Source organism: Zootoca vivipara, chromosome 12 (genome assembly GCF_965207765.1).
Source record: "Zootoca vivipara chromosome 12, rZooViv2.hap1.1, whole genome shotgun sequence".
Lineage (NCBI taxonomy): Eukaryota > Metazoa > Chordata > Lepidosauria > Squamata > Lacertidae > Zootoca > Zootoca vivipara.
In genome coordinates this window covers 47733404-47758928 of record NC_142595.1, presented here as the reverse complement: position 1 = coordinate 47758928, position 25525 = coordinate 47733404, and the positions used below count along the sequence as shown (strand labels likewise).

The 25525-nt window shown below is 46.5% G+C and overlaps 2 protein-coding genes across 7 annotated transcripts; both read left to right on the top strand.

Annotated features, from left to right (window-relative positions):
• The first annotated feature begins 457 nt into the window (after positions 1-457).
• On the top strand, positions 458-11466 carry C12H14orf93 (chromosome 12 C14orf93 homolog). 3 transcript variants are annotated; one of them, XM_060281845.2, is made up of 7 exons: positions 458-537; positions 4119-4767; positions 5467-5712; positions 5904-5965; positions 6537-6640; positions 7174-7286; positions 9553-11466. In XM_060281845.2, the coding sequence occupies exons 2-7, from the start codon at positions 4246-4248 to the stop codon at positions 9952-9954; spliced, it is 1449 nt and encodes a 482-aa protein (XP_060137828.1). In that variant the 5' UTR covers positions 458-537; positions 4119-4245; the 3' UTR covers positions 9955-11466. The 3 variants fall into 3 exon arrangements, with proteins under 3 accessions (XP_060137828.1, XP_060137827.1, XP_034993059.1); XM_060281844.2 differs by having other exon boundaries at positions 459-537; positions 4113-4767; positions 9553-11239; XM_035137168.3 differs by lacking the exon at positions 458-537 and having other exon boundaries at positions 2978-4767; positions 9553-11239.
• Positions 11467-13977: 2511 nt separating this feature from the next.
• Positions 13978-25419, top strand: HAUS4 (HAUS augmin like complex subunit 4). Of its 4 annotated transcripts, XM_088654599.1 has the most exons (11): positions 13978-14214; positions 15824-15981; positions 16587-16659; positions 16885-17027; positions 18618-18734; positions 19390-19530; positions 21150-21246; positions 21658-21803; positions 22803-22933; positions 23988-24056; positions 25157-25419. In XM_088654599.1, exons 1-11 carry the CDS (start codon positions 14202-14204, stop codon positions 25332-25334), a joined length of 1266 nt encoding a protein of 421 aa, XP_088510725.1. In that variant the 5' UTR covers positions 13978-14201; the 3' UTR covers positions 25335-25419. The 4 variants fall into 4 exon arrangements, with proteins under 4 accessions (XP_088510725.1, XP_034993023.1, XP_034993025.1 ...); XM_035137132.3 differs by lacking the exon at positions 15824-15981 and having other exon boundaries at positions 13978-14055; XM_035137134.3 differs by lacking the exon at positions 15824-15981 and having other exon boundaries at positions 13978-14065.
• The last annotated feature ends 106 nt before the right edge of the window (positions 25420-25525 follow it).

Below are 25525 nucleotides of genomic sequence, written 5' to 3'. Positions count from 1 at the left end.
TGAGTGAGGCATGGGCCAAGGGGTTTCCTGGATTGGGGGGGGGGTACTACAGCTGCAAAGGTTGAGGAAGGGAAGAGCCGGCAAGAAAGATGAACAGAAGGAGGAAGGCAATGAGGTGAAAGCCGTGTGTGCACAGGAGCCAAAGGGAGAGCAAAAACAGAAACAGTTCAGAGTGAAACATAGAAGAAGAAACGAGGGACTAGCAGGAGCATGAGAGGAAGGCTTTGAGAAACAAAATAGCACGCAGAAGTAAAGGGTGGCAAGGATCAAAGGGAAGTGTAAATTGGAGGAATAAAAAACAGCCTGATTGTACATGTCCAGGAAAGGGGGAAATTGGCAGTGCCCAGCTAGTCTAGGTGTCCCCTGCTGGGGCCCTGCTCAGGAATGCGTGTGCAGCTTTGGTGTGTGTTTGTGTGCGTACAGGAGATTGGCCAATCAGGGCAGAAGGGGGGAGCATGGGGGTGTGGCGGTTGGCAGCAGGGTGCACATCCTCCCCCTTTGCACACACACGAATACAAAGAGCTGCACGACCTTCCAGTATCCTTTTCCCAGGGACGTGTGGGATGGAATTGGGGGGTGGGGGTGGGGGGGGAAGGATCTGGGGAGGGATTGAAAAGGGAGGCACCCCAATCCCTTGTTTGGCCTTGCCATGGAAAATATACGCCAAGGGAGAGAGAGGCTTGTATGTGGCAGAATGTGGGAGGGGGGAAAGCAGGAGAGCAGGGATACGCTTGGCAGAAAATATATGTACATGCAGGAACAGTGTAGCTTTGTAGGTTTTTGTACATGGATATAGCGAAGACAAGGAGAAAGAGGTCTATATAATGCTGGGGAATGGATAAGTGAACAGGAAAATGGGTAACACTCAGATAGCCTAGATCATAGATCAGTTTACCCCTCCAAACCCTTTAACTGCTATGGGGCTTTAAAGAATGGGGGTGGGGGGATACCTTTCTTCATTTTATTGTGGATGATGTGAGAATTTTAATGGGAATTAGTAGTGGTCATTAATAACAAGGCAGTTAGTCTGGGTTATTTAACGGCGTGTAAAGTAATGTGATTTGGCTGTGATGCTGTAGAGGTAAATGGTGTTTCAAGAAGAGCGGATAGGAAAATAAGTGGAGAGGTGAGGCTGTGAGTATACTAATTAGGCACACAGGATGTGTGTCTACATGATCAGGCTTGCAGAGGAATAATGCATGCATCTGCGTTGGATTTTTTAATCAAATATACCTTCTCTCGTCTCAATCTAATCATGCTTTTGTTTCTACAAGAGGGTGATTAGAAAAGGCACAGGGGGCTTATTCAATAGCATTTGGGGTGACAAATATGCTAACATGCATTATTAATTCTTTTGTTCACCCTGTCAGGATTGCTGTAAAGCAGTGAAACGGTGAATTTCCTTTGGCCCAATTTTTCATTAGTGACTGGCTGCGGAATCATTTTGGACTTAAATTAACCTGGAATAAAAGGGTCTTCTTCTTCTTCTTTGGTGATCCCTTGTAACTGAGTAAGATTGCCTCCCATGAACATGGTGGAGGCCAGTTCTGGATCCACACATCCTTCCACAGTGGGGACATAGGTTTGTTTCCGGGTGGGAGTAGATCATGGTATGGATTTGCCAAATGTGCCTTCCTCTTAGCACGTTTCTCCCTTTCGTCCTGAGTTCGAGTGTCTTCAAAGCCCATGACACCTTTGGTAAAGGCTGTTCTCTCCCAGTTGTCGGTGTTTATACTGTACTACATTTTTATAAATTTGCCTCGAGAGTCTTTAAACCTCTTTTGTTGCCTGCCAGCATTACGCTTTCTCTTTTTAAGTTCGGAATAGAGTAGTTGCTTTGGAAGACGATAATCAGGCACCCGAACATCAAGACCAGTCCAACGAAGTTGATGTTGAAGAATCATTGCTTCGATACTATTGATCTTTGCTTCTTCCAGTACACTGGCATTAGTTCGCCTGTCTTCCCTGGAATAAAAGAGTACTCAAAGTGTTTATGACCCTGGGGGTGTGCTAGCCCTGACATAGCAGTGGGAACATGGCAGCTAATAAATTGGAGGATCTGTATACTATTTTGTGTGGAAGGGTTGTGTCAGGTGCTTGGGAAGCAGGCGCTGTGAGGCCTGTCAATACCCCCCCCCCAAGTAATAAATTAACCTTCACTTTGAAAGCAAGGGTACCGGTAAATTAAGAAGGGAAAGACTGGCAACGTAAATTTTAAAATTGTCAGTGACACACAAGCCCATTGGGGACAGACAGCTTTGCTAGTCAGGGATACCAGCTGACGGAGGAAGACTTAGGGGGAAAATATTTATCAGATACCCAGTAACTGGGTGGGCAGGGGGGGGCAACAAAACCCAGCAATAAATCCAGGGAGAAACAATATTATTAGAAATTGAAGATTTAAATGTGGTGGGTTTCTTTTTCAAGGCCATGGTGCCCCTGTGTGCCAGGACTTTTGCCAATGGGGCGCAAGTCTTGACATGACCTTGGGCCTGGTCAGCCATTTTGGAAGATACTCCAGTCAAGGCAATTTTTTTGGAAATCATTTATTTTATACGCTGTTGTCGTTTGTGTGTAATTACTGGGTATTTGACGTGTCCTTATATTGGGTTTTAAAACGTAGACGATGACTGGCGCCTTTCGCGGGGCCACGGAAAGGAAAGCCCCTCGGCCACCCAATGTGGGGAAGGCGGCCTTGAAAAGGGACCAGCCTCGCAGACCTCCTCAGAGAGCCCCCTTCTCCCCCGTCCATGTTCATTTTCCCCGCCCCTCGCTCCTATCCCCGGGCCTAGGCGCCACCGTCTGCAACCAATCGGCTCCCTCCTGCTCTTCCGCAATAGCCAATCGGAGAGCGGACGAGGCGGACGGAGCGCTGTTCCGTTCGTACACGACTGCGGCGCTCTTGCTTCTCCTGCCGCTCCCCCCCCTCCCCGGGCGCTGCACACGCGGGATGGAATGCTGGGGAGCGTAGGATTCTAAACCGTTGGGCAGCAGAAGCAAACGAGGAGAAGCCTCGGACACGTTTCCCGCCTTGGGGGTTGCGAATTTTAAATATGCAAAGAGATGCCTTGCATGAACTTTAAAACCACTTTTGAGCATTTGAAATTGGAAAAGGGGAACAGCTTGCTAGGGATGGGGATGGGTAGTTTCTCCTCTCCGCTTTACTTTCCATTATCACCTCAGACTCGGAACCCTCCTCCGTCCCCAGTTACGGGAGATTCAAAAACATTGGTTCTTCGAGGGCTGTTTGCAAGTGCTTTGCAAGAGCTGAATGCTCTGCTGGTTAAAAGCAAACTGCACTGCTGAGGAGGAAAAACAAACGTTGCACAGTGTGAACTACTGAAACCAAGCAGAGCCCCCCCATTTTTTTCTTTTTCTTTTGGCAGGGTCTCAGTGCTTCTACAAAGAAATTGAAAAGAGGTAGCCAAAACCTGAACTGCTAGTTCAGCTCTTGAGTTCATTGCAGGACTTTTGACTGTCAAAATAATCAATAGATATAGACTGTAAAAGCAATAAGATTTACAAGAGGTCAGCTGTGGGTTAATATAGATCCAAATGGACAAGCTGTGCGGCTGGAAGATAGTGCTGAATCCCTCCTAATGTTAATCGCACTGAGCATAAATTTAGATCGGAGTTCACAATCTGATTTATAGTCTGTTGAGTTTCTTTATTCAGGTGGTCTGTGGCATGTCTGCCTTAAAGATAATGATTTTGGATTGTATTTTAATTGCTTCTTTTATTTCTCATATTTATTGAATTATAATTTGAATATTATGGAATCCAAATTGTAATTCAGCTTGATAAAATATAAGAAATAAAAGAACAAAGGAAAATACAGCATCTAGCAAAGGGCATTGCAATTCATCAAGGGGTTAGGGAGTGGGTAGTTTCCGAACCACAGATTTAGACAAACAGTGTCTGAATGCAAATATGAAATGGCCTGCCCTGTTGGGTTTGGCTACAGCAGATCTGTGTACAGAGGTTAGAGCCTAAATCTAAGCAATTTAGGTGATCAGAAGCAGGTAGGTCCAGATGTACTACAACATGACTGTCTGCTCTCCAGTCATACTTTTGGAAATATTTCTTTAATATCTTTCCTCTTGTTTGCTGAGACCCAGCCTTCGGAGCATTGCTATGGGCATACCTCCACTGCAGAGCATTCAAGGCTAGATCCGAAGCTTGCCTTGCCTCCTCCAAGAGAACTAGCTGGGGAACACCAAGAATCCCTCATAAACCTGCATCGTCATGTCATTCAGTGCCACAATTTTGTTCTCCCCTCCCAACACCAAAGAGGCAAAATGCTGCTGCTGTACCTGCAAGCAGGAACCGGGGGCTCAGGCGACTACGCCGTCCCCGCCACCATCTTCATCGAGCACCCCGATCACGGTTACAGGCACTGGGCTAGCGGTACAGTCTTCAGAGCAACTGCTCCATGTTATCTATCAACGTATAGAGAAGGCAGTGGGCCTTGCTGAGGTGGCGCTGAGCCTGGCCAAGGCCAATAATGAAGCCCTGAGGCGGCTGGAGGAGGAAATGGGGACACTGCGCCGAAGGACGGCCCCTGTCCTCAAAGCCAGCCCCTTGAGTGGTCCTGAGGAGCGGCAAGAGGACAATGAAGAGCAGAATGAGGAGGAACAAGAGGCCGAAGGCTTCAGAAGTGGCGTCCAGGTGGTCATTGAAGAGCTGCGGCAGCTGGGAGCGGCAGCAGGGCCACCTGAACACTTGGGTTTCTCGCCTGTGCATCTGGGGCCTGGGGGGCTTGGCGGGGTATGTAGGCTGAAGATTAAGAGTTGCTTTGTCCCTCCCACCTCACAAAATACACACAGTCCCCATGTCCCTCCGGTCAGACACAGATGGGCTCATGAATATTTGATGGCATCTCTCGCCTCCTCTGCCAATGACCTGCTCAGGAGAGATGCATTCTGGGAGCCATGCCAAGCTCTGCTCTGCTGTTGTGGCCTGGGGTTGGGGGGCACTGGCAAGAGCTAAAAGTGTATGTGTATTTGTATATGTGATACCAAAGCTGGTACGGGAGTCAGGCTGGAGCTGTTTGCGATGATTAAGGGGCATTGGCAACATTGTGGTTGGCGGACATTCTAGTGGGTTAGTGTTAGAATGTTTTCATATATATGGTGCTATGAGAAGTGCCTTTGAGCCTTCCGTACCACTTGAGCCAGCTGTGAACTTTTGTTGGTGAAAGATAAAAAGAGGCTTTAAAATTCAGCTATGTGTTTTGGCTATTACACACTTGTGTTTGCAGGCCAATGCGTTTTGTGTGCGTGCGTGAAAACACACAAAAGAAGGTTTGGAGGAACTTTAAAGGATAGTAGAGCAGAGATGAATTAAAGGCCCACAATTTGAGCCAGAGCTCTAGAATTGGAATAGCAGCTGCGATAGGAAGGGTAGCTGCTGTTTGGAATGAAGGATATCATATTAAGTTGTACAAGTTTTTTTTCTTGTTCTCAGGCAGCAGAAGAATCACCCACAGTAGATGTCTCCATTCAAAGGGTCTATGCCGCACCACCTTCCCCCTCTTCTCAGCCTCTGGATGATCCTTCCCTCTCTTGCCCAGAGGTATCCCCTAACAGCATCACCTTGGAGGACAACATGTGCAGGGAGCCACGTTTCTCTTTGGGCTTTGCAAGTCTTCCTTGTAGAAACCGAAGCATGGGACAGAAGAATGCAAGGCGCAAGAGGGACTTGGTGCTCTCGGTTAGTTGCCTTAGATAGCTGCCACATATTGGAGCTTGTGTCTTACACGGAACTTGGCATGGGCCCAGCAGCTTAGACACTGCAAATCTTATTTTAATTAACTTTCTGGGGCATGCTGCTCTGTTTTAATAGCTTGGGGTTTGCAGAGTTACTGTGGAGGGGCACTTATCTCTTTCTGTTTACTCTCCCAGAAACTGGTCCATAATGTCCACAACCACATCACCAATGACAAGAGGTTTGATGGCTCTGAGAGGTGAGCTCTGGGTGGGATTGTCAAATAAGATAAGGAAGAGTAACTGCTAATGAAAGATAACCAACAAGTGTGGCTTCTCTTCTCATTGTGTTGTGGTGGGAGAAGGAAGTTGTATGGATCAAGCTGGTCTTTTCTGCATAGCTAATAGAAGCACAGAACACCTTTATTGATCTGGCAACCCATGTTCCTACTGAAATTAATACTGACATCCTGAATAGTCAGCCTTCATTATGATTATTATCCCTTATTAAGGCACCTTAATAACCTTCAGGTTATTAATGCTTATACTGTATAGGGCCATCTGTTTGCAACATGCTTTATAAACTACAAGAGGAGAGGTCTCTGCCTTAAGGGCTTGTAATATAGAATGCAACACATGGGAGACAACAGGAAGGAGAAGAAGGAGAGAGTCACGGTAAAGATGGGAGAATAATGTGCTTAGGGTTAGTTAGATTATGGTATGAGGACTTGGAGGTTGTGCTGAAGGCATTGCTAAAAACATGGGTTTTGAGGATGGATTTGTTCTAGTCTTTACGTTTCTCCATTCTCTTTCTCTGTCCCGCCACTCCAGCATTAAATCTTCATGGAATATCTCTGTAGTGAAATTCTTGCTGGAGAAACTGAAGCATGAATTGGTATCAAATCACCACAATTACACTGACAAAGAACTAAAAGGTAAGATGAGGGTGAATAAAAACACTTCACTTGTTTCATGTCTGGATTTTATTGTTAGGAAATTTTTACCTGTTGAGTAATCCTTATACACTTTGCTGGTAAATTTTACTTCAGGCCTGAAAATAAATATCTCTCTTGGTGTTCACTCTGGAACTTACTGCTGCTGCTGCTGCTGCTGCTGCTGCTGCTGCTGCTGCTGTTATATTTGTCAGTCACTTTTCTCAGAAAGTGACTAAAGTGACTTATGTTGGAAGCAGTTCAGAATATCCAGTGACAATGTAAAAGCACAGCTATGCACAAACAAGGCAGGATTTGCAAACTCTACCACACTAAAAGAGGCCACAGTGCCACCCTTCAATTTAGGAGCCAAAAATCCCAGGTAAAGATAAAAGTCTTTACCTTCTGGTGACATTGAAATGCTGGCTGTTCATATACACAGACATGCAGACATAAATATCCTCTGGTCACTCAAGTGTGCCCCGGTTCCTGCTTTTCATGCCTGCAATTGCTCTGCCCACGTTTTGTTCTGTTAGGTGCTTGTGTGGCCTACTTTCTAACCAAACGACGTGAGTATCGCAACTCTCTCAATCCCTTCAAAGGACTCAAGGAGAAGGAGGAGAAGAAACTACGAAGTAGGCGCTACCGGGTAAGGGACCAATCCATTATTCCGAGGAAGTATTTCTCCTGTATTATCTCAATGCTACATTATCTACCAAAAAATAGTTTTTTGCCCCTTTTTTTATTTAAGCCCAAATGCATCCAATCAATTCCAGAAATCACACTGAAGTTGAGTAGGAAATGACATTTATATTCTGGTTAGAAACATAAAGAAGCAACACTGTATAAGACAGGTGAAGGAATAAGTTCGGTGCACTAAGAAAGTTCTTAATATTTAGTTGGAATTCTCTTCCTTGAAATTTGAACTGTAGGTATTGTCCTATTCCTTGGAAATTTGCTCTGTCATCTATGTGACAGACTTTCAAATATTTAAAAATGGCTTCTTATGCTCATTGCTCCAGGCTAAACATACCACAACTCCTTCCAAATTTTCATTGCAGGGCTGGTCTCTTAGGCCATTTCATCTCTGCTCAGCACACTCCAGTTGTTGAATGGGATGGTTTGCTTAACAGTGGAACAGACCTGCCTCAGAAGTTGGACTCTTTGTAGAGAATTTCCTGCATTGGCAGGGGGATTGGACTTGGCCCTTCAGATGTTGAACAACAACTTCCCATCAGCCCCAAAAAGCATAGTCTATGGCCATGGATGGTGGAAGTTGTAGTTTAACAACCTCTGGAGGGCCAAAGGTTCCCCACTCATAGATCTTTGGGGTCCTTTCTAACCCTGATTATATAAGGCAGTTAGAACAGGCTACATGTAGTGGGAACTGCTATATATCTTCAGTGAACTATGTGATGTTGAAATTACCTGAAGTAAATAAATGTTCAAACTACTGCAAAGACATTCCATTAGTTTCATCAAGCAGTTTAGGTGTTAAATAACTCAGATTTCCTAATTAATAAGTGCATGTTTGCTCCTCAGCTGTGACTTTCATAACATTTGAGTTCTGACTGTTCTTGGATTCCAGCCGTAACGACATTTCCTCAGACAACACCATTTCATTCCCTTTTTTATAACCTGATCCTAACTAAGAAGTAAATGGCACTGTGTTCAATGGAGCTTACTCCTTAAGGCTGTCATCTTATGTACACTTCTTGAGAATAAGCCCTATGAACTGCAGTGAGACTTACATCTGAGTTAAATATGCCTATGCTTTATGGAAAGTTGCCAAAGGTAACTGGAGACGGTTTACAAAATGTTATTGAAGTTTTAGAAGTGATTTAACTGGTTAAATCCTTAATGAGCAGTGCTATCCTATGTCTGCTTAGAATTCCTATTGACTCCAATAGGGCGTAATCCTGGATAGGTTAGGATTGCAACTGAAATGTCATTTTTAAAGGCTGCAGTCTCATGAACATACATAAGGTAATCCCATTGAAAAAAAATGACTTCTGAATAAATACGCACAGGATTGGTCTGTTAGCAGGGTGAGAGGATTCTCTCAGTCAAAAATAAATTACTTGATCTAAGTTGTTAAACAAGCTACAATTCATTCTAATTAGCTTTCTACCTAGCAGTTCGTTCCTAAGTGTATTTACTCAGACATAAGGCCCATTGAGTTCAATAAGGCTTATTTGCAAGTGTGTGCTTCTAAAACAGCAGCCTAAAAAAGAAAAAGGCAAAAAAAAGCAAGAGGACAAAACCAGGGAACTGGATCATTATGTCTGCATCCCACTTGTTTTCCAATCTCATTTATCAAAGCAGTGCTAGTCTTCCTTTAAAAAGAAAGAAAAATGAAGCCTGCCTCAGAGTAAAGCTTCACTCTCTTCTGAGACCTCCCTGTAGCAGAAGAGACTTTCCTTCACCCAGGGGAGCAGACACTCGGGTGGTGGGGCAAATGAGCCCATCAACCCACAGCTGCCAAGAGGTGTTTGCATTATAAACTGCAGGCCTTGGAGCATGTGTTCTATTTCTGCTGCAGAGATGACTCCCAATCCCTAGCTTGTCAAATGCTGGGCAGAAGAAAGCTCTGATTTTCAGATACATGCCACAGAGCGGGCTCCAGTTTTCAAAAGACACTGGGCAGCAAGCAAGCAAATTCGTAAGGTGGTGGGGGCCTGCAATATGGCAGGCCCGGATAGAGCTGAGTTTTGGAGTCCTCCAACACTGGGGGGGGGGGGACGACAAAATGGGGGCAGAGATATGATAAGGTATGATAGAGGAGTTTGGGGGCAGGGAGAGACATTTGGGAAAGACAGACCAGTGAGGACAGATGGGGTGAGTAATTGCAGGGGCGTAGGCAAAGATGATATTCTTAGAATGACTAATTAGACTTCATTTTGTCTTACCATTAGCTTTTTGCAAATCGTTCAGGGGTGGCGCGTCTGCTGGGCCCTGAAGAGCAGCGTTTGTGGCAAGGTGTGACAGAGGAGCTCATGTCAGATGAGGAAGACAGCCTAAGTGAACCAGGTGTGTGGGTGGCACGCCCCCCACGATTCCGCGCTACCCCTCTCACTCAGCTTTGCTACCGACTTGATGCCAACTCAAAGCATGGCACCAAAGCTAACCGGGTTTATGGGTCGCCCTCTGACCGCCTGCCCTCCGCTGAAGCTCAGCTTTTGCCTTTGCACCTCTACAACCCCCATTTTCAAGAGGAAGGAGCCAGGGCGGGCACACCGCCTAGGCCGCCCAGCCACAAAGGCTTTTGTCCTGACCTCAGCTCATTCGTTGAGATCAAAGTGGAAAAGGATGAGTGACCTGAGAATGCTGATTGTGTTTAATATGGCAGCCAAAAGGAAGACAATGAGAGAATACAGGATCACCACCAGCTGAACTCAGTATCTTCCCGAGGAGGAGGGAAGCAAATTGTCTGCCATGCGCCAGGATGCGTTTGTGGGTTGAGATGCATCTTCGCTCCATAAGGAGCTATTACTTCTAGGTCATGATGGGGAAGAAATGGGGGATAGAGAGGGACACCACTGGAAAATGTAGCCCTTCACAAATATGTGGCTGTTTGGTCTATATATCCAACAGGTTGATGGTGTGAACATGAAGAGTACAATGTTGCAAAGAGAAGTAAGTCTTTTGTGAGCCTTCAAAAGCTCACAAAAATAGGATTTTTTTTGTAAAAACTAACTACATTGTGGACTGGGTGGATCAGAAACTTTGCAGAACCTTTCACAGTGCAAAACTACTCTGTTATACTATTGAGTTAATAAAAGTAAAGGTAAAGGTACCCCTGACCATTAGGTCCAGTCGTGACCGACTCTGGGGTTGTGGCGTTCATCTCGCTTTATTGGCCGAGGGAGCTGGCGTACAGCTTCCAGGTCATGTGGCCAGCATGACAAAGCCGCTTCTGGTAAACCAGAGCAGCACATGGAAACGCTGGATGTGGTACCTATTTATCTACTTGCGCCTGACATGCTTTTGAACTGCTAGGTTAGCAGGAGCTGGAACCGAGCAACGGGAGCTCACCCCGTCGTGGGGATTCAAACCGCCAACCTGATCGGCAAGCCCTAGGCTCTGTGGTTTAACCCACAGCGCCACCCGCGTCCCTATTGAGTTAATAGTAGCGCAGAAAAATGTCTGAGACCTTTTCTGAAATTATGGGGATTGCTCATTGCTTAGTGAAACTGCTTTTGGGACTACAAGAGTTACGAGAGCACTTAGAGCGCCTCTGACTCTTCATTGATAGCAATGCTTTTACATTAGAAACATTTAGTGATATCAAGTTGACTGTTCTCACCTGTATCTGTAAACATTAGGCAGGTGTGTATTTTATTCCTTCATAAACCCCCCTCCTACTCGCAAAGTTCCTATTCCTCCCTCTTATTTGCAGGAAGAGTAAAAATCTTGTGTAGGAATGTGAAGAAGAGCTAAGAAACAACACTCCTGGTTTTTATTATTGCATTCTTGTGATAACTTCCCCTTTGCTAGGTTTCAGGAATAGCTCTCTATTGTCAAACTCCAGGTCCCCTACAACAGGAGAAAAAAAAATATCTCTGGCTTTTACCAGTAGTAAAACACCAGGCTTTTTGTTTTTTTTAAAAAAACATTTGCATATGTTAATTCACATAAATGTACACTAATTAATTTCCAGAGGATTGGCTGTGCTAGAATGTTGCAGCCAAAACAGTAAAGAGTCATTAACACTTCATGCATCTGATGAAGTGGACTCTAGTTCATAAAAGTTTATGCCGCCATGAGTGTGTTAAGGTGCCACGGGACTCATCATTGTTCTTACTAAGTAAAAGTACGTGTTGACTTGCCTGGCTCAAGTTTTTAATAGAATTTGTTTCAAATTATCTATGCGTCAGTCTTACCACTGACCTGTCATTAAACTATGGAACTCGCTCCCACGGGAGGCAGTGATGGCCACCAACTAATATTGGCTGTAAAAGAGGATTGGACAAATTCATGGAGGAGGCTGTTGTTGGCTCTACTAGCCATGATGGCTATGCTCTGCCTCCACAGCTAGAGTCAGTAATGCTTTTGAGGAATGCTCTTCTGCTTGGATTCTGTTTGTGGGCTTCTCACAGACACCTGGCTAGCTGCTGTGAGAACAGGATGCTGGACTAAATGGCCCATTAGCCTGAGCCTACAGGCTCTTCTCATGTTCTTATGTACATGGATGGACTTATGAGAAACATATTTTAGAGGGTGCTGTCAGGTGTGGAGACATTGGGGGTACAAAACAGCCCCCCAAAAGAGGGCCACGGTACCATTCTTATGCCTACTACTATATCAAAAGCATAAACTGGATATTTATTGAGCCATCACTGTCCTCTAGTGGCTTTTTTTAGATAGTACAAAAGGATGGATGGTCCTTTTCCTCTCTGGCTGGGCAGACACCTGTTATCAGTCTTTGTTTGATATAGAAAAAAGCAGTGTTATTATTATGCCTGCTGCAGCCCTCTATTCCTTTCCTTGATGCTCACTCTGTTCCCTGTAACCCATGACCCTGTATCTTGGTTTCTATGACAATCCATCTGTCTCTATTTACAGTGACGAGCAATAATAAGAAACTCCATTCTGACCATAAGAGAATGCATTGAATGAATGGGACAATAGGTCACTAGTTAAGATCAGGTTCCAGTGATGGGAAATAACATTGCCAGGAACATTGGAATGGAGATACGCTGCCACCTAGAGCACAGGGGTAGGTGGACCAAGAGGCAAAATTTTACTGTAGGTATGCCTAAGGCACCTAACACACTTGTAAAACTCCTTTTTAATTGATCTGGGCTAACGGTTGTCCCCTGGCTATGTTTTCCTGGTCCAGATAGAATCTCAGCTCCACAGATGAACACAAACTGAAATCTATAGAGAGGTCTTGCAAAACCTATCAATCAAAAGAAGCTACCAAGGACAGAGACAGTTCAAATAGCAGATGCTAGGCATGGCCATCACCTACGGTAGTCGTATGGGTGGCAACAATACTGAAACAACTGAGTTTTGGGCTGGTTTCACAAGGCCAATTTAAGGTAGTGGGAAAAGTGGACTCCTCCCACTACCTGCTACTACATGTATACACACTTTTTAAAAGCAGTTTCTAGTGTACTGTACACAGTGCTGTACAGTTTTGTAACAAATTCCTTACCAAGCTGAATCTCATAGTGGTTCACATGAGCCCATAAGGACCCCACTCGACCATGGAAAAACAAAAGCTTGCTATAAATCTTTTGTGTGGTCCATTAATAGAATACACCTATTTTACAAACAGGGTAAGCTGAGGCTGAGCTAGTGATTCTCCTAAAGTTTCCCAGGTAATCGGTCTGTGCCAGAGGAAGAACTAAGTCACCTGGTCTCAAGGCTAACACTATATCCTGCCGTGATGACTGGGTACAAAAAGAGCAGACAGGACTCCTGTACCTTTAATAGTTGTAGGAATGCTCTCCCCAAGGAGAGCTGGCCTGGTGCCATTGTTGCATATCTTTACGCAAAAACATTCCTTTTTAATCAGGCCTTTGGCTTTTAACTATCTGTGGCCTTTTTGCACGAGTGGGGATGTTTTAATATGGTTTATTTAGAAAAGGTTGGTATTTGGTTTTTGCTTAAAATATTGTAAGTGGCTTTGAGTTGGTGTGACCTAAAAATGATTAATAAAATTAATAATAATGATAATATTAGGAGAGAGAAATCTTTTGAGTGTAGCTTTCTTCACTTCTGCAGTGCTGTGACATGACCAGATGCCCTGACAAAATCCCACCTTGCAAGTAAACTATTAAAGAGGGAGCCCTTTGTTCTGTTGTCGGTGTGTCACTCCCCAATAAGTCTTGAGGTGCATCTGTGATGCTGGGGACACAGAGAAAGAACATTGGGAGTCGTGCAAAAACAAAAGCATTGGCTGGGAATTTTTATTTCATAAAATTTATACACTGCTTGATTGTAGAAAATACCTTAATGCGGTTTACAAAAAAGATAAAACGATAAAATTATAACTAAAGAAATCTACAACCATAATCTACAGAATGTTAAAACCACAACAGAATAGACTAACTAAAATAAAACTCCTCGCCAGCCCCTCCAGATGTTTACGACTACAACTCCCATCGGCCCCAGCGGGTGAAGGCCTTAAGATTCAGAATGAATATTAAAAGCGCCCAACGAAGGCGGTTTGCAGACACAGACCAATCGGGTTGTAAATAAGCGGACGAGGTCCCGCCCTTTCTGACACCAACCTCCCGCCTTCCTTTTCTTCTCGCCGCTCCTCATTGGCTTCCGGTTTCTAAGGCGCGCCCCAAGTAGGTGGCTCCGCCTCCTCTCGGAACTTTGGCTTTACCGGGCGCGCGGGGGAGACGGTTGGAAGCCCTATTTTGGCCGCGTGCAAATCGAGCCCTCAGGGGCAGAAAGAAAAGGTGGGAATAGGTGAAAGGTTCTCGTGACGTCACTAGCAGAACCCCCACTTTTTCCCCTAAAAAAGAAACGAGCGCGGAATTGGTGGTGGGCATATTGATGTGCCTCGATGTTTACCTCATGCTAATTTTTACTTTTTGCAAAGAAAATGGGCTTTTGGGGTGAGTAGGCGGGGTGTTTGTGGGCTAACACTTTTTTTAAAAAAATCCATATATGGCAAGGTGCACATGCTTTTTGACTGTTTTGCACCAGGCAGGCAGGCAGGCAGACATTCACCTGGTGAAGCTTCCCCTCTTCGTTTTAAAGGGAAACTGCACCAATTGAATTTCTGCCCGCCTAGCAGATTTTTAAGGCCGTGGAGCTTTTCCCACAGGAAGCAATGACCCTCCTGGAAAGAAGCGCCTAAAATCCTATTTATACGCATTGGGAGGACCCATTTCTTTCCTCTGCCATATCTTTGTATGGTGGCAGTGCTGCTGCTGCGGCCTCCTGGGCCTGCCAGTTGAAGACCAGTTGCCTCAAGCACAGGGCTGGAAATGTCGTGTGATGGCAGTGGTGGATCTGTGCAAAGGATGGGATGTTTAGCTTGGTGTGGGCCCATTGCATTCTGGGGCAATGGGATGAAGAGTCTGGTTTTGGGTCAGTGTGATTGGCTGTAGCAGCATTTAGTGATGTCTCCCTCAACTTGTCCTACCCCTTGAGGGAGAGCAAATGGGAAGGACACCTTCCTCGTGCTTACCGTGGGATTAGCAAGAGGAGGACCAATTAACTGGGGTGCCTTAAAGTAGATCTACTTTTGTTGTTGTTTAGTCGTTTAGTCGTGTCCGACTCTTCGTGACCCCATGGACCATAGCACGCCAGGCACTCCTGTCTTGCACTGCCTCCCGCAGTTTGTTCAAACTCATGTTCGTAGCTTCGAGAACACTGTCCAACCATCTTGTCCTCTGACGTCCCCTTCTCCTAGTGCCCTCCATCTTTCCCAACATCAGGGTCTTTTCCAAGGATTCTTCTCTTCTTATGAGGTGGCCAAAGTATTGGAGCCTCAGCTTCACGATCTGTCCTTCCAGGGAGCACTCAGGGCTGATTTCCTTAAGAATGGATAGGTTTGATCTTCTTGCAGTCCATGGGACTCTCAAGAGTCTCCTCCAGCACCACAATTCAAAAGCATCAATTCTCCAGCGATCAGCCTTCTTTATGGTCCAGCTCTCACTTCCATACATCACTACTGGGAAAACCATAGCTTTAACTATATGGACCTTTGTCGGCAAGGTGATGTCTCTGCTTTTTAAGATGCTGTCTAGGTTTGTCATTGCTTTTCTCCCAAGAAGCAGGCGTCTTTTAATTTCGTGACTGCTGCCACCATCTGCAGTGATCAAGGAGCCCAAGAAGGTGAAATCTCTCACTGCCTCCATTTCTTCCCCTTCTATTTGCCAGGAGGTGATGGGACCAGTGGCCATGATCTTGGGTTTTTTTTGATGTTGAGCTTCAGACCATATTTTGCGCTCTCCTCTTTCACCCTCATTAATCTACTTTAGGATCACACACAGATCTACTTTAGGATCACACAATCTCTGTGAAGACGTTCAAGGATGCTTCTTATAGGTTAGCATGACCTAGTATGCTCATTTTCAGATGACACCAAACAGGGAGGGGTAGCCAGTGCCGCTGAAGAGAGAATTGGGATTCAAGGTGACCCTAACAGATTGGAGAGCCAGGCCCAAACTCACAAAGTGAATTTCAATAGAGACAAATTACAGGTTCTGCACTTAGGCAGGAAGAAGCAGCTGCACAAATATAAGATGGGGGACACCTGGCTTACACCTGGAGGAGCTTGTTTTCTCTTGCTTCGGAGATTAGGACCCAAACCAACTTGGTTCAAGTTACAAGAAAGAAGATTCCAACTTGACATCGGGAAGAACTTCCTGATAGTAAGAGCTGTTTTGACAATGGGACTGTCTCCCTCTGGAGGTTGTGGACTCTTCTTCCTTGGAGGTTTTAAAGCAGGGGTTGGACTAGATGAGCCTTGAGGTCCCGTTTAACTCGATAATTATCTGATTCCGTAAGGAGAGAACAAAAAGGGTCTTCCTCAGTTTAGCTCAGAGTGTCAGGTTGGAGTTTGGCATATGTGTGGATCTCCTTTAGGGATTAGCATGACTTCCCTGAAATTGGGGGTGATGGAGGGGAGGAGTTTATGTATTCCTGTGTAGGAAGCTTTGAGTAGATGCCTCCATAGCAGTGCCTATGTATATGTTGGGGCACACTTCCAACAGGCATCTCCTAAAGTTGGCGTGAGACAAACTCATTACCTTCCCTTCCGCTGACACCTTTTACATATCCTTATCTGGCTGGCAGAGGTATGTAGATTCCTTCTTCAGCCAGCACTGATATGCCAGAGACCAGCTGTGCTTCTAGGTTTGCTTGTTGCTGCACAGTAGGGGCTGTTTCTGTATGGCAGCAAGTATATATTTCCCCCGAGGGACCTGTCTATCTTTATGCCTGCTAACAGCTCTCATCTCACCTTTTTCTTTTCTAGCTGATTTTCCCTGGTAAAGGGCCAATGGCATCTGCCTTAGGGACTGTCGGTGTTCAGTTGCTGCGGCAGCCAGGTAACTTCACTGGGGTTATCTGAGGGGAGACTGAGGTGTAAAGCAAATGTGGGGGGCACCTTTAACCCCCCAGATGCTGCTGAACTACAATGCCTACTATCCCTGGCCATTGGCTATGCTTGCCAGAACTGATGGGATTTGTAGTTCAGCAACATCTGGAGGGACAAAAGTTCTCTGCTCCTGGCACAGAGCTTTACTCTCTTTTGCCATTTCCTGTCCCCGCAGGTTGTGGGAGCTGCCTGCCCCCTTGCTCACTCACCGATGAGGACCTGGCTGCCTACCCTGGCTTGGCTAACCTCCTTTTGGGCCTGACCAGCCATATGGACTCCAGTGGGCTCAGTGTACACTTGGCACAACAAATGGAGGAGGTAAGAGCAGGTTGTCTCATCCAGGCTACTCTGTGCTTCATGACCATGCGGCCGTGTTGGACAATAAAAACCGCCAGACTGCAAATCCGACCTCTCATTTTTAGGCGGAAGGGTGTCCCTTCTGGCTCTGCCGTGGTAAGATTCCAGGGTTGATGGCGACAGACGTGAGTCCTGAAAGTGGCAGGGTGTTGACATGCCGACTCTCAGCTGTGCTGTTATGCAAAGTGCCCTCGTACAAATCTATGGTGTAGCTGCATTTGGAATACTGTGCACAGTTTTGGTCGCCTCAGGGCAGATAAACAAAGAAGTATTTCTTCATGCAGTGAATAGTTAAAACTATAGAACTCGCTCCCACAGGGAAGCAATGATGGCTATCAACTTGGACGGCTATGAAAGAGGTTTAGGCAAATTTAGGGAAGAAACAGCTACTGATGGTTACTAGCCATTATGGCAAGGCTCAGTGGCCCATCCCCATGTGACCTGTTTGCCCTGCCCTATATAGAATTCAGCTGCAGCAGATAGGAATCTACTGGTTTGTCGTGACTACTTCATGCCATCGGAACAGAGCCCTACTGTGAAGACTGTGCACTGGTCAGCGTGCACTGATCTACACACATAAAACAAAATCACGCACAGGCGTCTTCCAAAAACCCAACCCAAACCCCAAAAGTCCCATGGAAATCGGCAAATGGTAACGGGGGCAGGATCGTGAAATCTGGAAGCCCCTTGTCATAGACCGGCACATGGGCGGTGGATACAGATTCAGTCGTTCTGACTCAAGGAATGAGGCAGTTGAGCAGCTCGGCAGCTGTATCCATGACTGAGCAGCCCTTTTTAGGATCCACATCACTTGGGAAGACAGGCAAACTAATGCCCATGTACTGGAAGAAGCAAAGATCACCAGTGTTGAAGCAATGATTCTTCAACATCAACTTCATTGGACTGGTCATGTTGTGCAGATGCCTGGTGATCGTCTTCCAAAGCAACTACTCTATTCCGAACTTAAAAATGGAAAGCGTAATGCTGGTGGTCAACAAAAGAGGTTTAAAGACTGTCTCAAGTCAAATCTTTAAAAATGTAGTATAAACACTGAAAACTAGGAAACACTGGCCTGCGAGCGCTCCAGTTGGAGAACAGCCTTTACCAAAGGTGTCATGGGCTTTGATGAAACTCGATCTCAGGACGCAAGGGAGAAACGTGCTAGGAGGAAGGCACACTCGGCAAATCCACACCGTGATCAACTCCCGCCTGGAAACCAATGTCCCCACTGTGGAAGGACGTGTGGATCCAGAATTGGCCTCCACAGTCACTTAGGGACCCATTGTTAAAATCATGTTTATGGAAGACAATCTTACTCGGCTACAAGTGATCACCAAAGAAGAAGAAGAAGAAGAAGAAGAAGAAGAAGAATAGAATTCAGGTTGCATGATTTGGCTTTCCTCTGAGCTGCATTGGTCCTCCTCCATTGCCTAATGTAGGATTTGTACATTAAGACTGTAAGAGTGTGTTTATTTTATTATGAAGGAGGTATCCTCACTGCTGTCTCTCTCTTCTGCCCCCCCCAATGGCCACACATTTCCTCTTTCGTAGGCAAGAAAGGAATTGCAGCGGTGCCGAGGAAACTGGTTGAAATGGGAAGTGGTCCACCGGCTTCTGCAGGAGGCGCTAAGGGAACTGGGAACTGGCCTGTCTCCACGGGACCAAAAAGTAATGCTTGAAGGGAAAAAGTGTGGGGGGGGGAATTGGAGGGTGAGTGAGGGCTGTCAGTAGGAATCTGGAAGTAGGCAGAGCTTTGAGAAAGGCTGGTTAAAGCGTTTGGCAATAAGCATCACTGAAGAAAAATGGTGTGCTTATAGTCGGCTTTTGAAGTGGGTTCCTGGAGCGCTCTAACAAGGCTCAGAAACAGACAGCGAGATCTTGGTTTGTTTGTTTAAGGCATTTACACCGTGCCCTTTAGCCAGAAAGACTCTGGTAGCTTACAGAAATGAGTACTAAGATGATCTTGCCAGTCTACTATCTAAGAAACCCATGACCCATGAGGAAAATGGGATGGAAGAGAGAGGAAAAGAGAAGCAAGCTCAAGCCCATGTTCTTAAACCTACTGTTCTTATAATGAAGTTTTGTCTGTGTAGATTCTGGCCGTTTAGAGGAGCAGGTCAACTCCTGGCTGCTTCTTGTCGGGGAAAGAAACATGGGGTGATAAACGGGAACATCAAGCCTTGAAACAGTGAAATGTGATGGTGTTATGCAAGCTTCAGAGAAAAGCCTTGTGTGTGTGGAAGGTCTGGCGAGGCTGATGAGAGGCTTTGTGTGGGGGGGATTTGCTTCCCTTCCCCCAACCTCTTTCATTCCTGTCCCTCAGTTCCTTGAGGTCCTGGAGCAGCAGCTTTCGGTAGCTGAGCTGAAACGGATGCTTGATCTCGGCCCTTCTCTGCAAGACACACAACCGTCTCTTTTGGGTTTGGAGGCCTCTGATCTACAGGAGCTTCTTCCCCCTAACCAAGTAAGATGGGCATAAGCAGGAGAATTCCCAACAAGTAGACCTGTTGAGAGGCCCAAGCGTAGAGGCCCGATCCTTCGTTTTTAGATCCCATTACGAAACTTATAATTTACTGCAGGAAGAGGGTGTGTTATTCCCCAACTGGCCTTTCCCTCCTGTTCAAGGTAGGCTTAATGGGCATGGTGAAGATCAGGCACCCCCAAACTTGGCCCTCCAGATGTTTTGGGACTCCCATCATCCCTAGCTAACAGGACCAGTGGTCAGGGGTGATGGGAATTGTAGTCCCAAAACATCTGGAGGGGTGAGTTTGGGGGTGCCTGGTGAAGATTCATCTGTAGGGCAGGGGCTAATATATGAGAGATCCTGTCTGTGTCCTGGGCCAACGTGAAACCCCCACCTCCCCCAAAAGGTGCGTCTTTACCAGAAAAAAACATGGCTTAACTTGCCACGTTTCCTCTCAATGAACCCTGGAAATCTTAGCTTAGTAAGGGAGTTCTTAGTGCCTTTGTGAAATTAAAAATGGTGGTATTCCCTCCCACCCCCACAATCCATGTTTTTATCACCAAACTAGGTGTGAGTGAAGCTATTTTTCAAGAAAGAAAGACCTACTAGTCTGGAGTGGTGCATGCTCTAGTTAGTTCCCGCTTGGACTACTGCAATGTGCTCTATGTGGGGCTGCCTTTGAAGGTGACCCAGAAACTACAATTAATCCAGAATGCGACAGCTAGTCCGGTGACTGGGAGTGGCCGTCGGGACCATGTAACACCGGTCCTGAAAGACCTACATTGGCTCCCAGGACTTTTCCGAGCACAATTCAAAGTGTTGGTGCTGACCTTTAAAGCCCTAAAAGGCCTCGGTCCTGTATACCTGAAGGAGTGTCTCCACCCCATCATTTAGCCCGGACACTGAGTCCACCGCCGAGGGCCTTCTGGCAGTTCCCTCGTTGCGAGAAGTGAGGTTACAGGGAACCAGGAAGAGGGCCTTCTCGGTGGCGGCGCCCATCCTGTGGAACACCCTCCCACTGGATGTCAAGGAAATAAACAACTATCTTGACCTTTAGAAGACATCTGAAGGCAGCCCTGTTTAGGGAAATTTTAAATATTTGATATTTTATTGCTTTTTAAATATTCTATTGGGAGCTGCCCAGAGTGGCTGGGGAAACCCAGCCAGATAGGCGGGGTATAAATAATAAATTACAGTCATACCTCGGTTTAAGTACGCTTCGGTTTGAGTACTTTCAGTTTAAGTACTCCGCGGACCTGTCTGGAACGGATTAATCCACTTTCCATTCCTTTCAATGGGAAAGTTCACTTCAGGTTAAGTACGCTTCAGGTTAAGTACGCTTCAGGTTAAGTACAGACTTCCGGAACCAATTGTGTACTTAAGCCGAGGCACCACTGTGTTACTATTAGTAGTAGTAGTATGGTCACTGCATGAGGGGATGGTCCTTTAGGGGCTTTTATCTCCTCTCTCCCTGTTACTTCAGTCGACATGGCTTGCGAGTGTTTGATGTACAGATCCAATTTGCCCAACGCTACCTGAAAGCACTCTTGGAAAAATCCCCGGCGACAGTTAAGCTCATTCACATTTATAGTACCTCTCTTTTCTGCACTTTGCCACAGGAGCTGGAGCAAATGCGAAAACACCTCCCTGCGGAACTGGAGAAACGCCTTAAGTCCAAATGCCTTGCCGTGCTCGGTTACTACCTCCCTGAGAGTGGTGAGATGCCGTTCTTCCCCCTGGGCTGCCTCACAGGAGAGGGTTTCTTGTTCCATCAGGCTTTGCCGAGACATCGGCTCCAGCGGGCGCCTTCTGCCCTTGAGCTGTTTCTGCGCCAGCTGGTCATTATCGGAAGAAGCGTTGCCTAAGTTTGCTTTCCCCCTCTTCCCTCCCTGTCCCCTCTCCCTTGTGTGTCGTGTTTTCTAGTTTGTAGGCCTATGTGCAGCAGGGACCGTTTAGTTTTAATGGATTGTGTGCCAACTGCTCCGGGAGCCTTTTTGGCTGAAGAGTGGGGTACAAATACTTGTAATACAAATAGGGGGGAGCCCCCTGCAGGTGTGTGTGTGGGAAGCCCATGGCAATTCCAGGAGATTTAAGGATGCCTGTTGACCTGACCTCTCTTCTTCTCAGATGGCGCTGGAGACGTTGCACGGGCAGCAATGCTGGGGACCTTGGCAGAGTGCTTGGCTGCAGAGAAGCAGCGTCTGCGAGAAAGCCAGGCTCGGCACCAGGAACTGGTGGGGTTGCTGGAGCAGCAGAAAGCCGCCTATCCCCAGGTAACAGCTGGAGGAGGGAAGTCTGCCAGTGTGTGCTGTGGGCATGCCAGAAGCCTCCGTGCACGCTTTGCCAAGAAAATGGTGCAAATAAGGGGGAAAATTCCTTCAGCTTGCACAGTTTAAAACACATTTTGTGTGTTTGTCGCGGGGAGGATTAAATTGATAACATAGTTAAAAGCAATATTTTCCTTCCTCTCCCTTGTGCTCACCCCCTCTCAAAATTTGCCCCTGAAGGACAGGGGACACCCTGGGACAGATTTTGGGGGGACATGGGGAGAGGAGAGGAAAGCAAAGTCTTGTTGTGTAAGTGGAGCACCTTGTTAAAAAAAATCAGAATGTTTCAATGAGTCCAATATTTTTTCTGAGTATTCCAAAAATGTTGGAGACCACCGACTGCTTTGATTTATTTTTTTTAAGTGCAAAATCAGGGGCGTAGGAAGATAGAGGCGGTAGGGGCAGGCCGCCCCGAGCAGCGGGCTCCAAGGGGCACCATTGCGGGCACCCACCCCTCCCCCGCAATGTGTATCACACCCCTCCGGCAGGCGCGCCCTGCCCCCAGAACGGGTGCCAGCCCCGCCCCCGGTGCCGGAGCATGGAGCTCCGCCACTGTGCAAAATACCCTGTTTCTCTTGAATAAATTGTAACTAGGTAAATATTAAATAACCTGGAAATAAATGTGTTGCTAGCCCTACAGCAAATCTTTAAAATGAATCAATGCCTCTGCCAGATAACATTGCGCTTTATCGTTTCCTAAATATGCATATTTACACCCTGTCTATCAAACAGAGGCACTTCATTTTTGTCTGATGAAAACAAGCCGGACATTTTCATTCACAACTTGCTTCTGCCTGTATACGTCATGACTTAAGTTAGGTCCATTAATTTCAATGCTCTGATCAGGGTTCAGCCCAGCCCAGCCCTATGTCTTTAAAGCTTTGTAAGCCGCCGAGAAAGTGATTAATCGATTAAGCACTAATTTCACTCTCCCATGCGCCGCAGGTCTTGTTACGCTGCTTGGCCATACTGAAACGCTTGGCCCGTGAGCTCCGCCTTAACGCTCAGTCTGAACTCGACTATTTCAACACCCAGTACCTAGAGACCAAGTGCAATGCCATGTTCTTCAAGATACGGTGAGGCCTTGGCTGTGTCTGTTCATGCCAGGTCAGAGATTGCTTGCAAGGCTGGGGATGAAACGAAAGATGGTTTAGATTTCACCCCGTGTCAGAGACCAGGCTGAGGAGTACTGCTCTGATGAGGAATGGTGGGAGCCTCCCCCTCCCCCTGCTCCTGACCAGGACCCTGAAGCTTCCCAGGAGCTGTGGAGCAGTATAGACTTAGAACAGTGGTTTGCTGAGGGGCATAGTTCTAAAGACAAAAGTTGGGAAAAACCGGGGGGTGGACAGCAAAATGAAGAAGAACTAGAAGAGAGAGTCTGAGCTAAACAGACTCTCTCACTGGAAAGTGTCCAGCCTATCAGTCCAAGGTCACGTAGAGCAGATAAGTTGGATACACAAAAAGCACATTGGTTGCGAGATCAGGTTGCAAGGTGCAGAAGTGACTAGGCGGAAAGTGGGTGGAAACCTTAACTGGGAGCACCTTCATTCCGAGAATGGCTGCTTTTTTCTTTTGCTGTGATCATTAAAGACTCTCTGAATGGTAAAGTAAGGTGGCGTCTCTGGGTAGGGTGCGGGGAGAACCCTGCCTGAAAATCCACTGCCGGTCAGTGCAGACAATATGGAGCCTGATTGACCAATGGTCTGACTCGGTGTAAGGCAACTTCCTACACTCACCCAGATCAGATCTATCTGGTGAATATGGTTTAGAGATCCGCCTTGTATCCAACCTGGGGTGTCTGTCATAGGGTAGCAAGTCATTATGTCCCTAAAGGGAGGTTTTCTGTAGTTCCCAAGAGAGAATTAGAATCCAGGAGACGCTTTGAAACTTTGGTTTGCACATAATGCTGGTCGAACTTGCAACAGACCCTTTGAAACGAAGGGACATGACTAACTCGGGTTTGTTAATTTGAGTAGGCCTTTTCTGAGTAGGAAGTTGGGTACAGCTCAGCGGTTCGGAGTGTTGCGGTCATCTGTGAGTGAGGGGCAGAGCAGAAGCCGTACGGCGTTATAGGAAGAGGACTCTAGTGTCTGTCAATCCTGCTCCTCCAAATAATTCTGTCTGCTACAGGCTCGAGGAGCTGAGCATCCTTTTGGACACCTACACACCTGAGAAAGTGGATGTGCATCGGATGATGAGGTAAGAGAGAGAGAGTGAGTTGGAGCGGCCAGTCTTTATTTATGGCCGTAAAGCTAAACACGGAGACTCCCGTGGGTCCCACTGCTGTGGCAGGTGTGAATACAGATAGCAGCTGGAAGGTGATTACCAGCAAATGGTGTTTTGTTGGCAGGCATCTCCCTTTTATTTATTTATTTTTAAAAATCTCTGAGGTACCCTAAGTCACGACGAGTTGTGCTGCAGAGCTTTTGCTGACTTTGCATCTGCACTAGGGGGTAATGCCAAGATCTTATTGAATCACAGAACTGTAGTCTCAGGAGGGACCTAAAGGGTCATCTAGTCCAACCCCTGCAATGCAGGAAACTTGCTTGTTTGTGGTCTCTGTCCAGCCCTACATAGAGAATTGGAGAACTGGGACCAGCAACAAAAATGTTGCTGTTCAGTATTCCATCTGATCCCCTCCATTCTTCCTCCTGGCTGGCTTTCTGTTCATTCTCTTTCTTCCTCCATACCCTACCTCCCAAGGTCAGCCAGTACTCTGAACATTCTTAGTCTTCATTCTAGTTGGGGGTTGTTGTTGTTTTTTTGTACACCTCGGGGTTCCCCAGGCCTGCCAATACAGTACTGTACGTCCCATTTCTCTGTGTGTGTGGTGCCATTTTTGGCTTTGACAAAAGCAATAGTACTCACAGCCTGAGTACCATTATGTTTCTATCCCTCCTTTCCTCCAAGGAGGACAACCCTGTGAGGCAGGCTAGGCTGAGAAGGTAGTCTTTGCGGGTACCCTGGTGCCCGCGGGCACTGGATTGGCAACCATGCTCTAACCAATATGCCATACCAGAAATATAAGGAATGGTCTTTGTTCTTGAGGCTTGGAGGGCACAAGGAGATAACACTGAAGAGGCTTCTTTCAGCTACCTGTGGAGATAGGCCAAAGGCAAGGAAGTACCTTCTCAGTAACACGACTCTAGTCGGACTTTTTTCCAGATGGACAGGAACGGATTTGGAATGAAGCTGGGTGTTGGGTAGCTGCTAGGAGACTAGAAAAGTGTGTCTCTGCATAGATTTTGCAAAAGCTCGTCCTACATACCAGTCCTTCATTCTTCGTTTTTTTTCCCTAGGGACAAACTGCAGACAGCACTAAGCCAAGAGGAGCAAGACCTGGCCACTTCTCGCAAAATCGTCTCCAACTATGAGACACTGGGCCCAGAGTTCGAAGAACTGGTGAAGGAATATGCCCGGCTGCAAGCCATCATTGAGAACAGGCGCTGGGCCCTGAGAGAATTCAGCAAAGACTGAGGCCCTGTTTGGCCACGGACTGGTTGAATATTGATCCGTTTAGTGTGTAACGACTGTTTTGTACAATAAAGTATGGAGGAAAGGCTGGCTGGCTTCACATGTCTCTATTGCTTTCCCTCTAATGGATAGACACATGGGTCCTGCTTTTCTCCCCTGCTGGATTTCTCGCGGTATTTCTCACTAAAACATTA

What these genes read in the sequence shown, in the direction of transcription:
- HAUS4 (XM_088654599.1), top strand. An exon ending in TGGCACAACAAATGGAGGAG is followed by an intron (nt 17,028 to 18,617) that starts GTAAGAGCAGGT and finishes CCTCTTTCGTAG; the next exon opens with GCAAGAAAGGAATTGCAGCG. An exon ending in TTACTACCTCCCTGAGAGTG is followed by an intron (nt 21,247 to 21,657) that starts GTGAGATGCCGT and finishes TCTTCTTCTCAG; the next exon opens with ATGGCGCTGGAGACGTTGCA.
- C12H14orf93 (XM_060281845.2), top strand. Translation starts at nt 4,246, where the DNA reads ATGTCATTCAGTGCCACAATTTTGTTCTCCCCTCCCAACACCAAAGAG. An exon ending in GGCCTGGGGGGCTTGGCGGG is followed by an intron (nt 4,768 to 5,466) that starts GTATGTAGGCTG and finishes TCTTGTTCTCAG; the next exon opens with GCAGCAGAAGAATCACCCAC. An exon ending in CACTGACAAAGAACTAAAAG is followed by an intron (nt 6,641 to 7,173) that starts GTAAGATGAGGG and finishes TTGTTCTGTTAG; the next exon opens with GTGCTTGTGTGGCCTACTTT.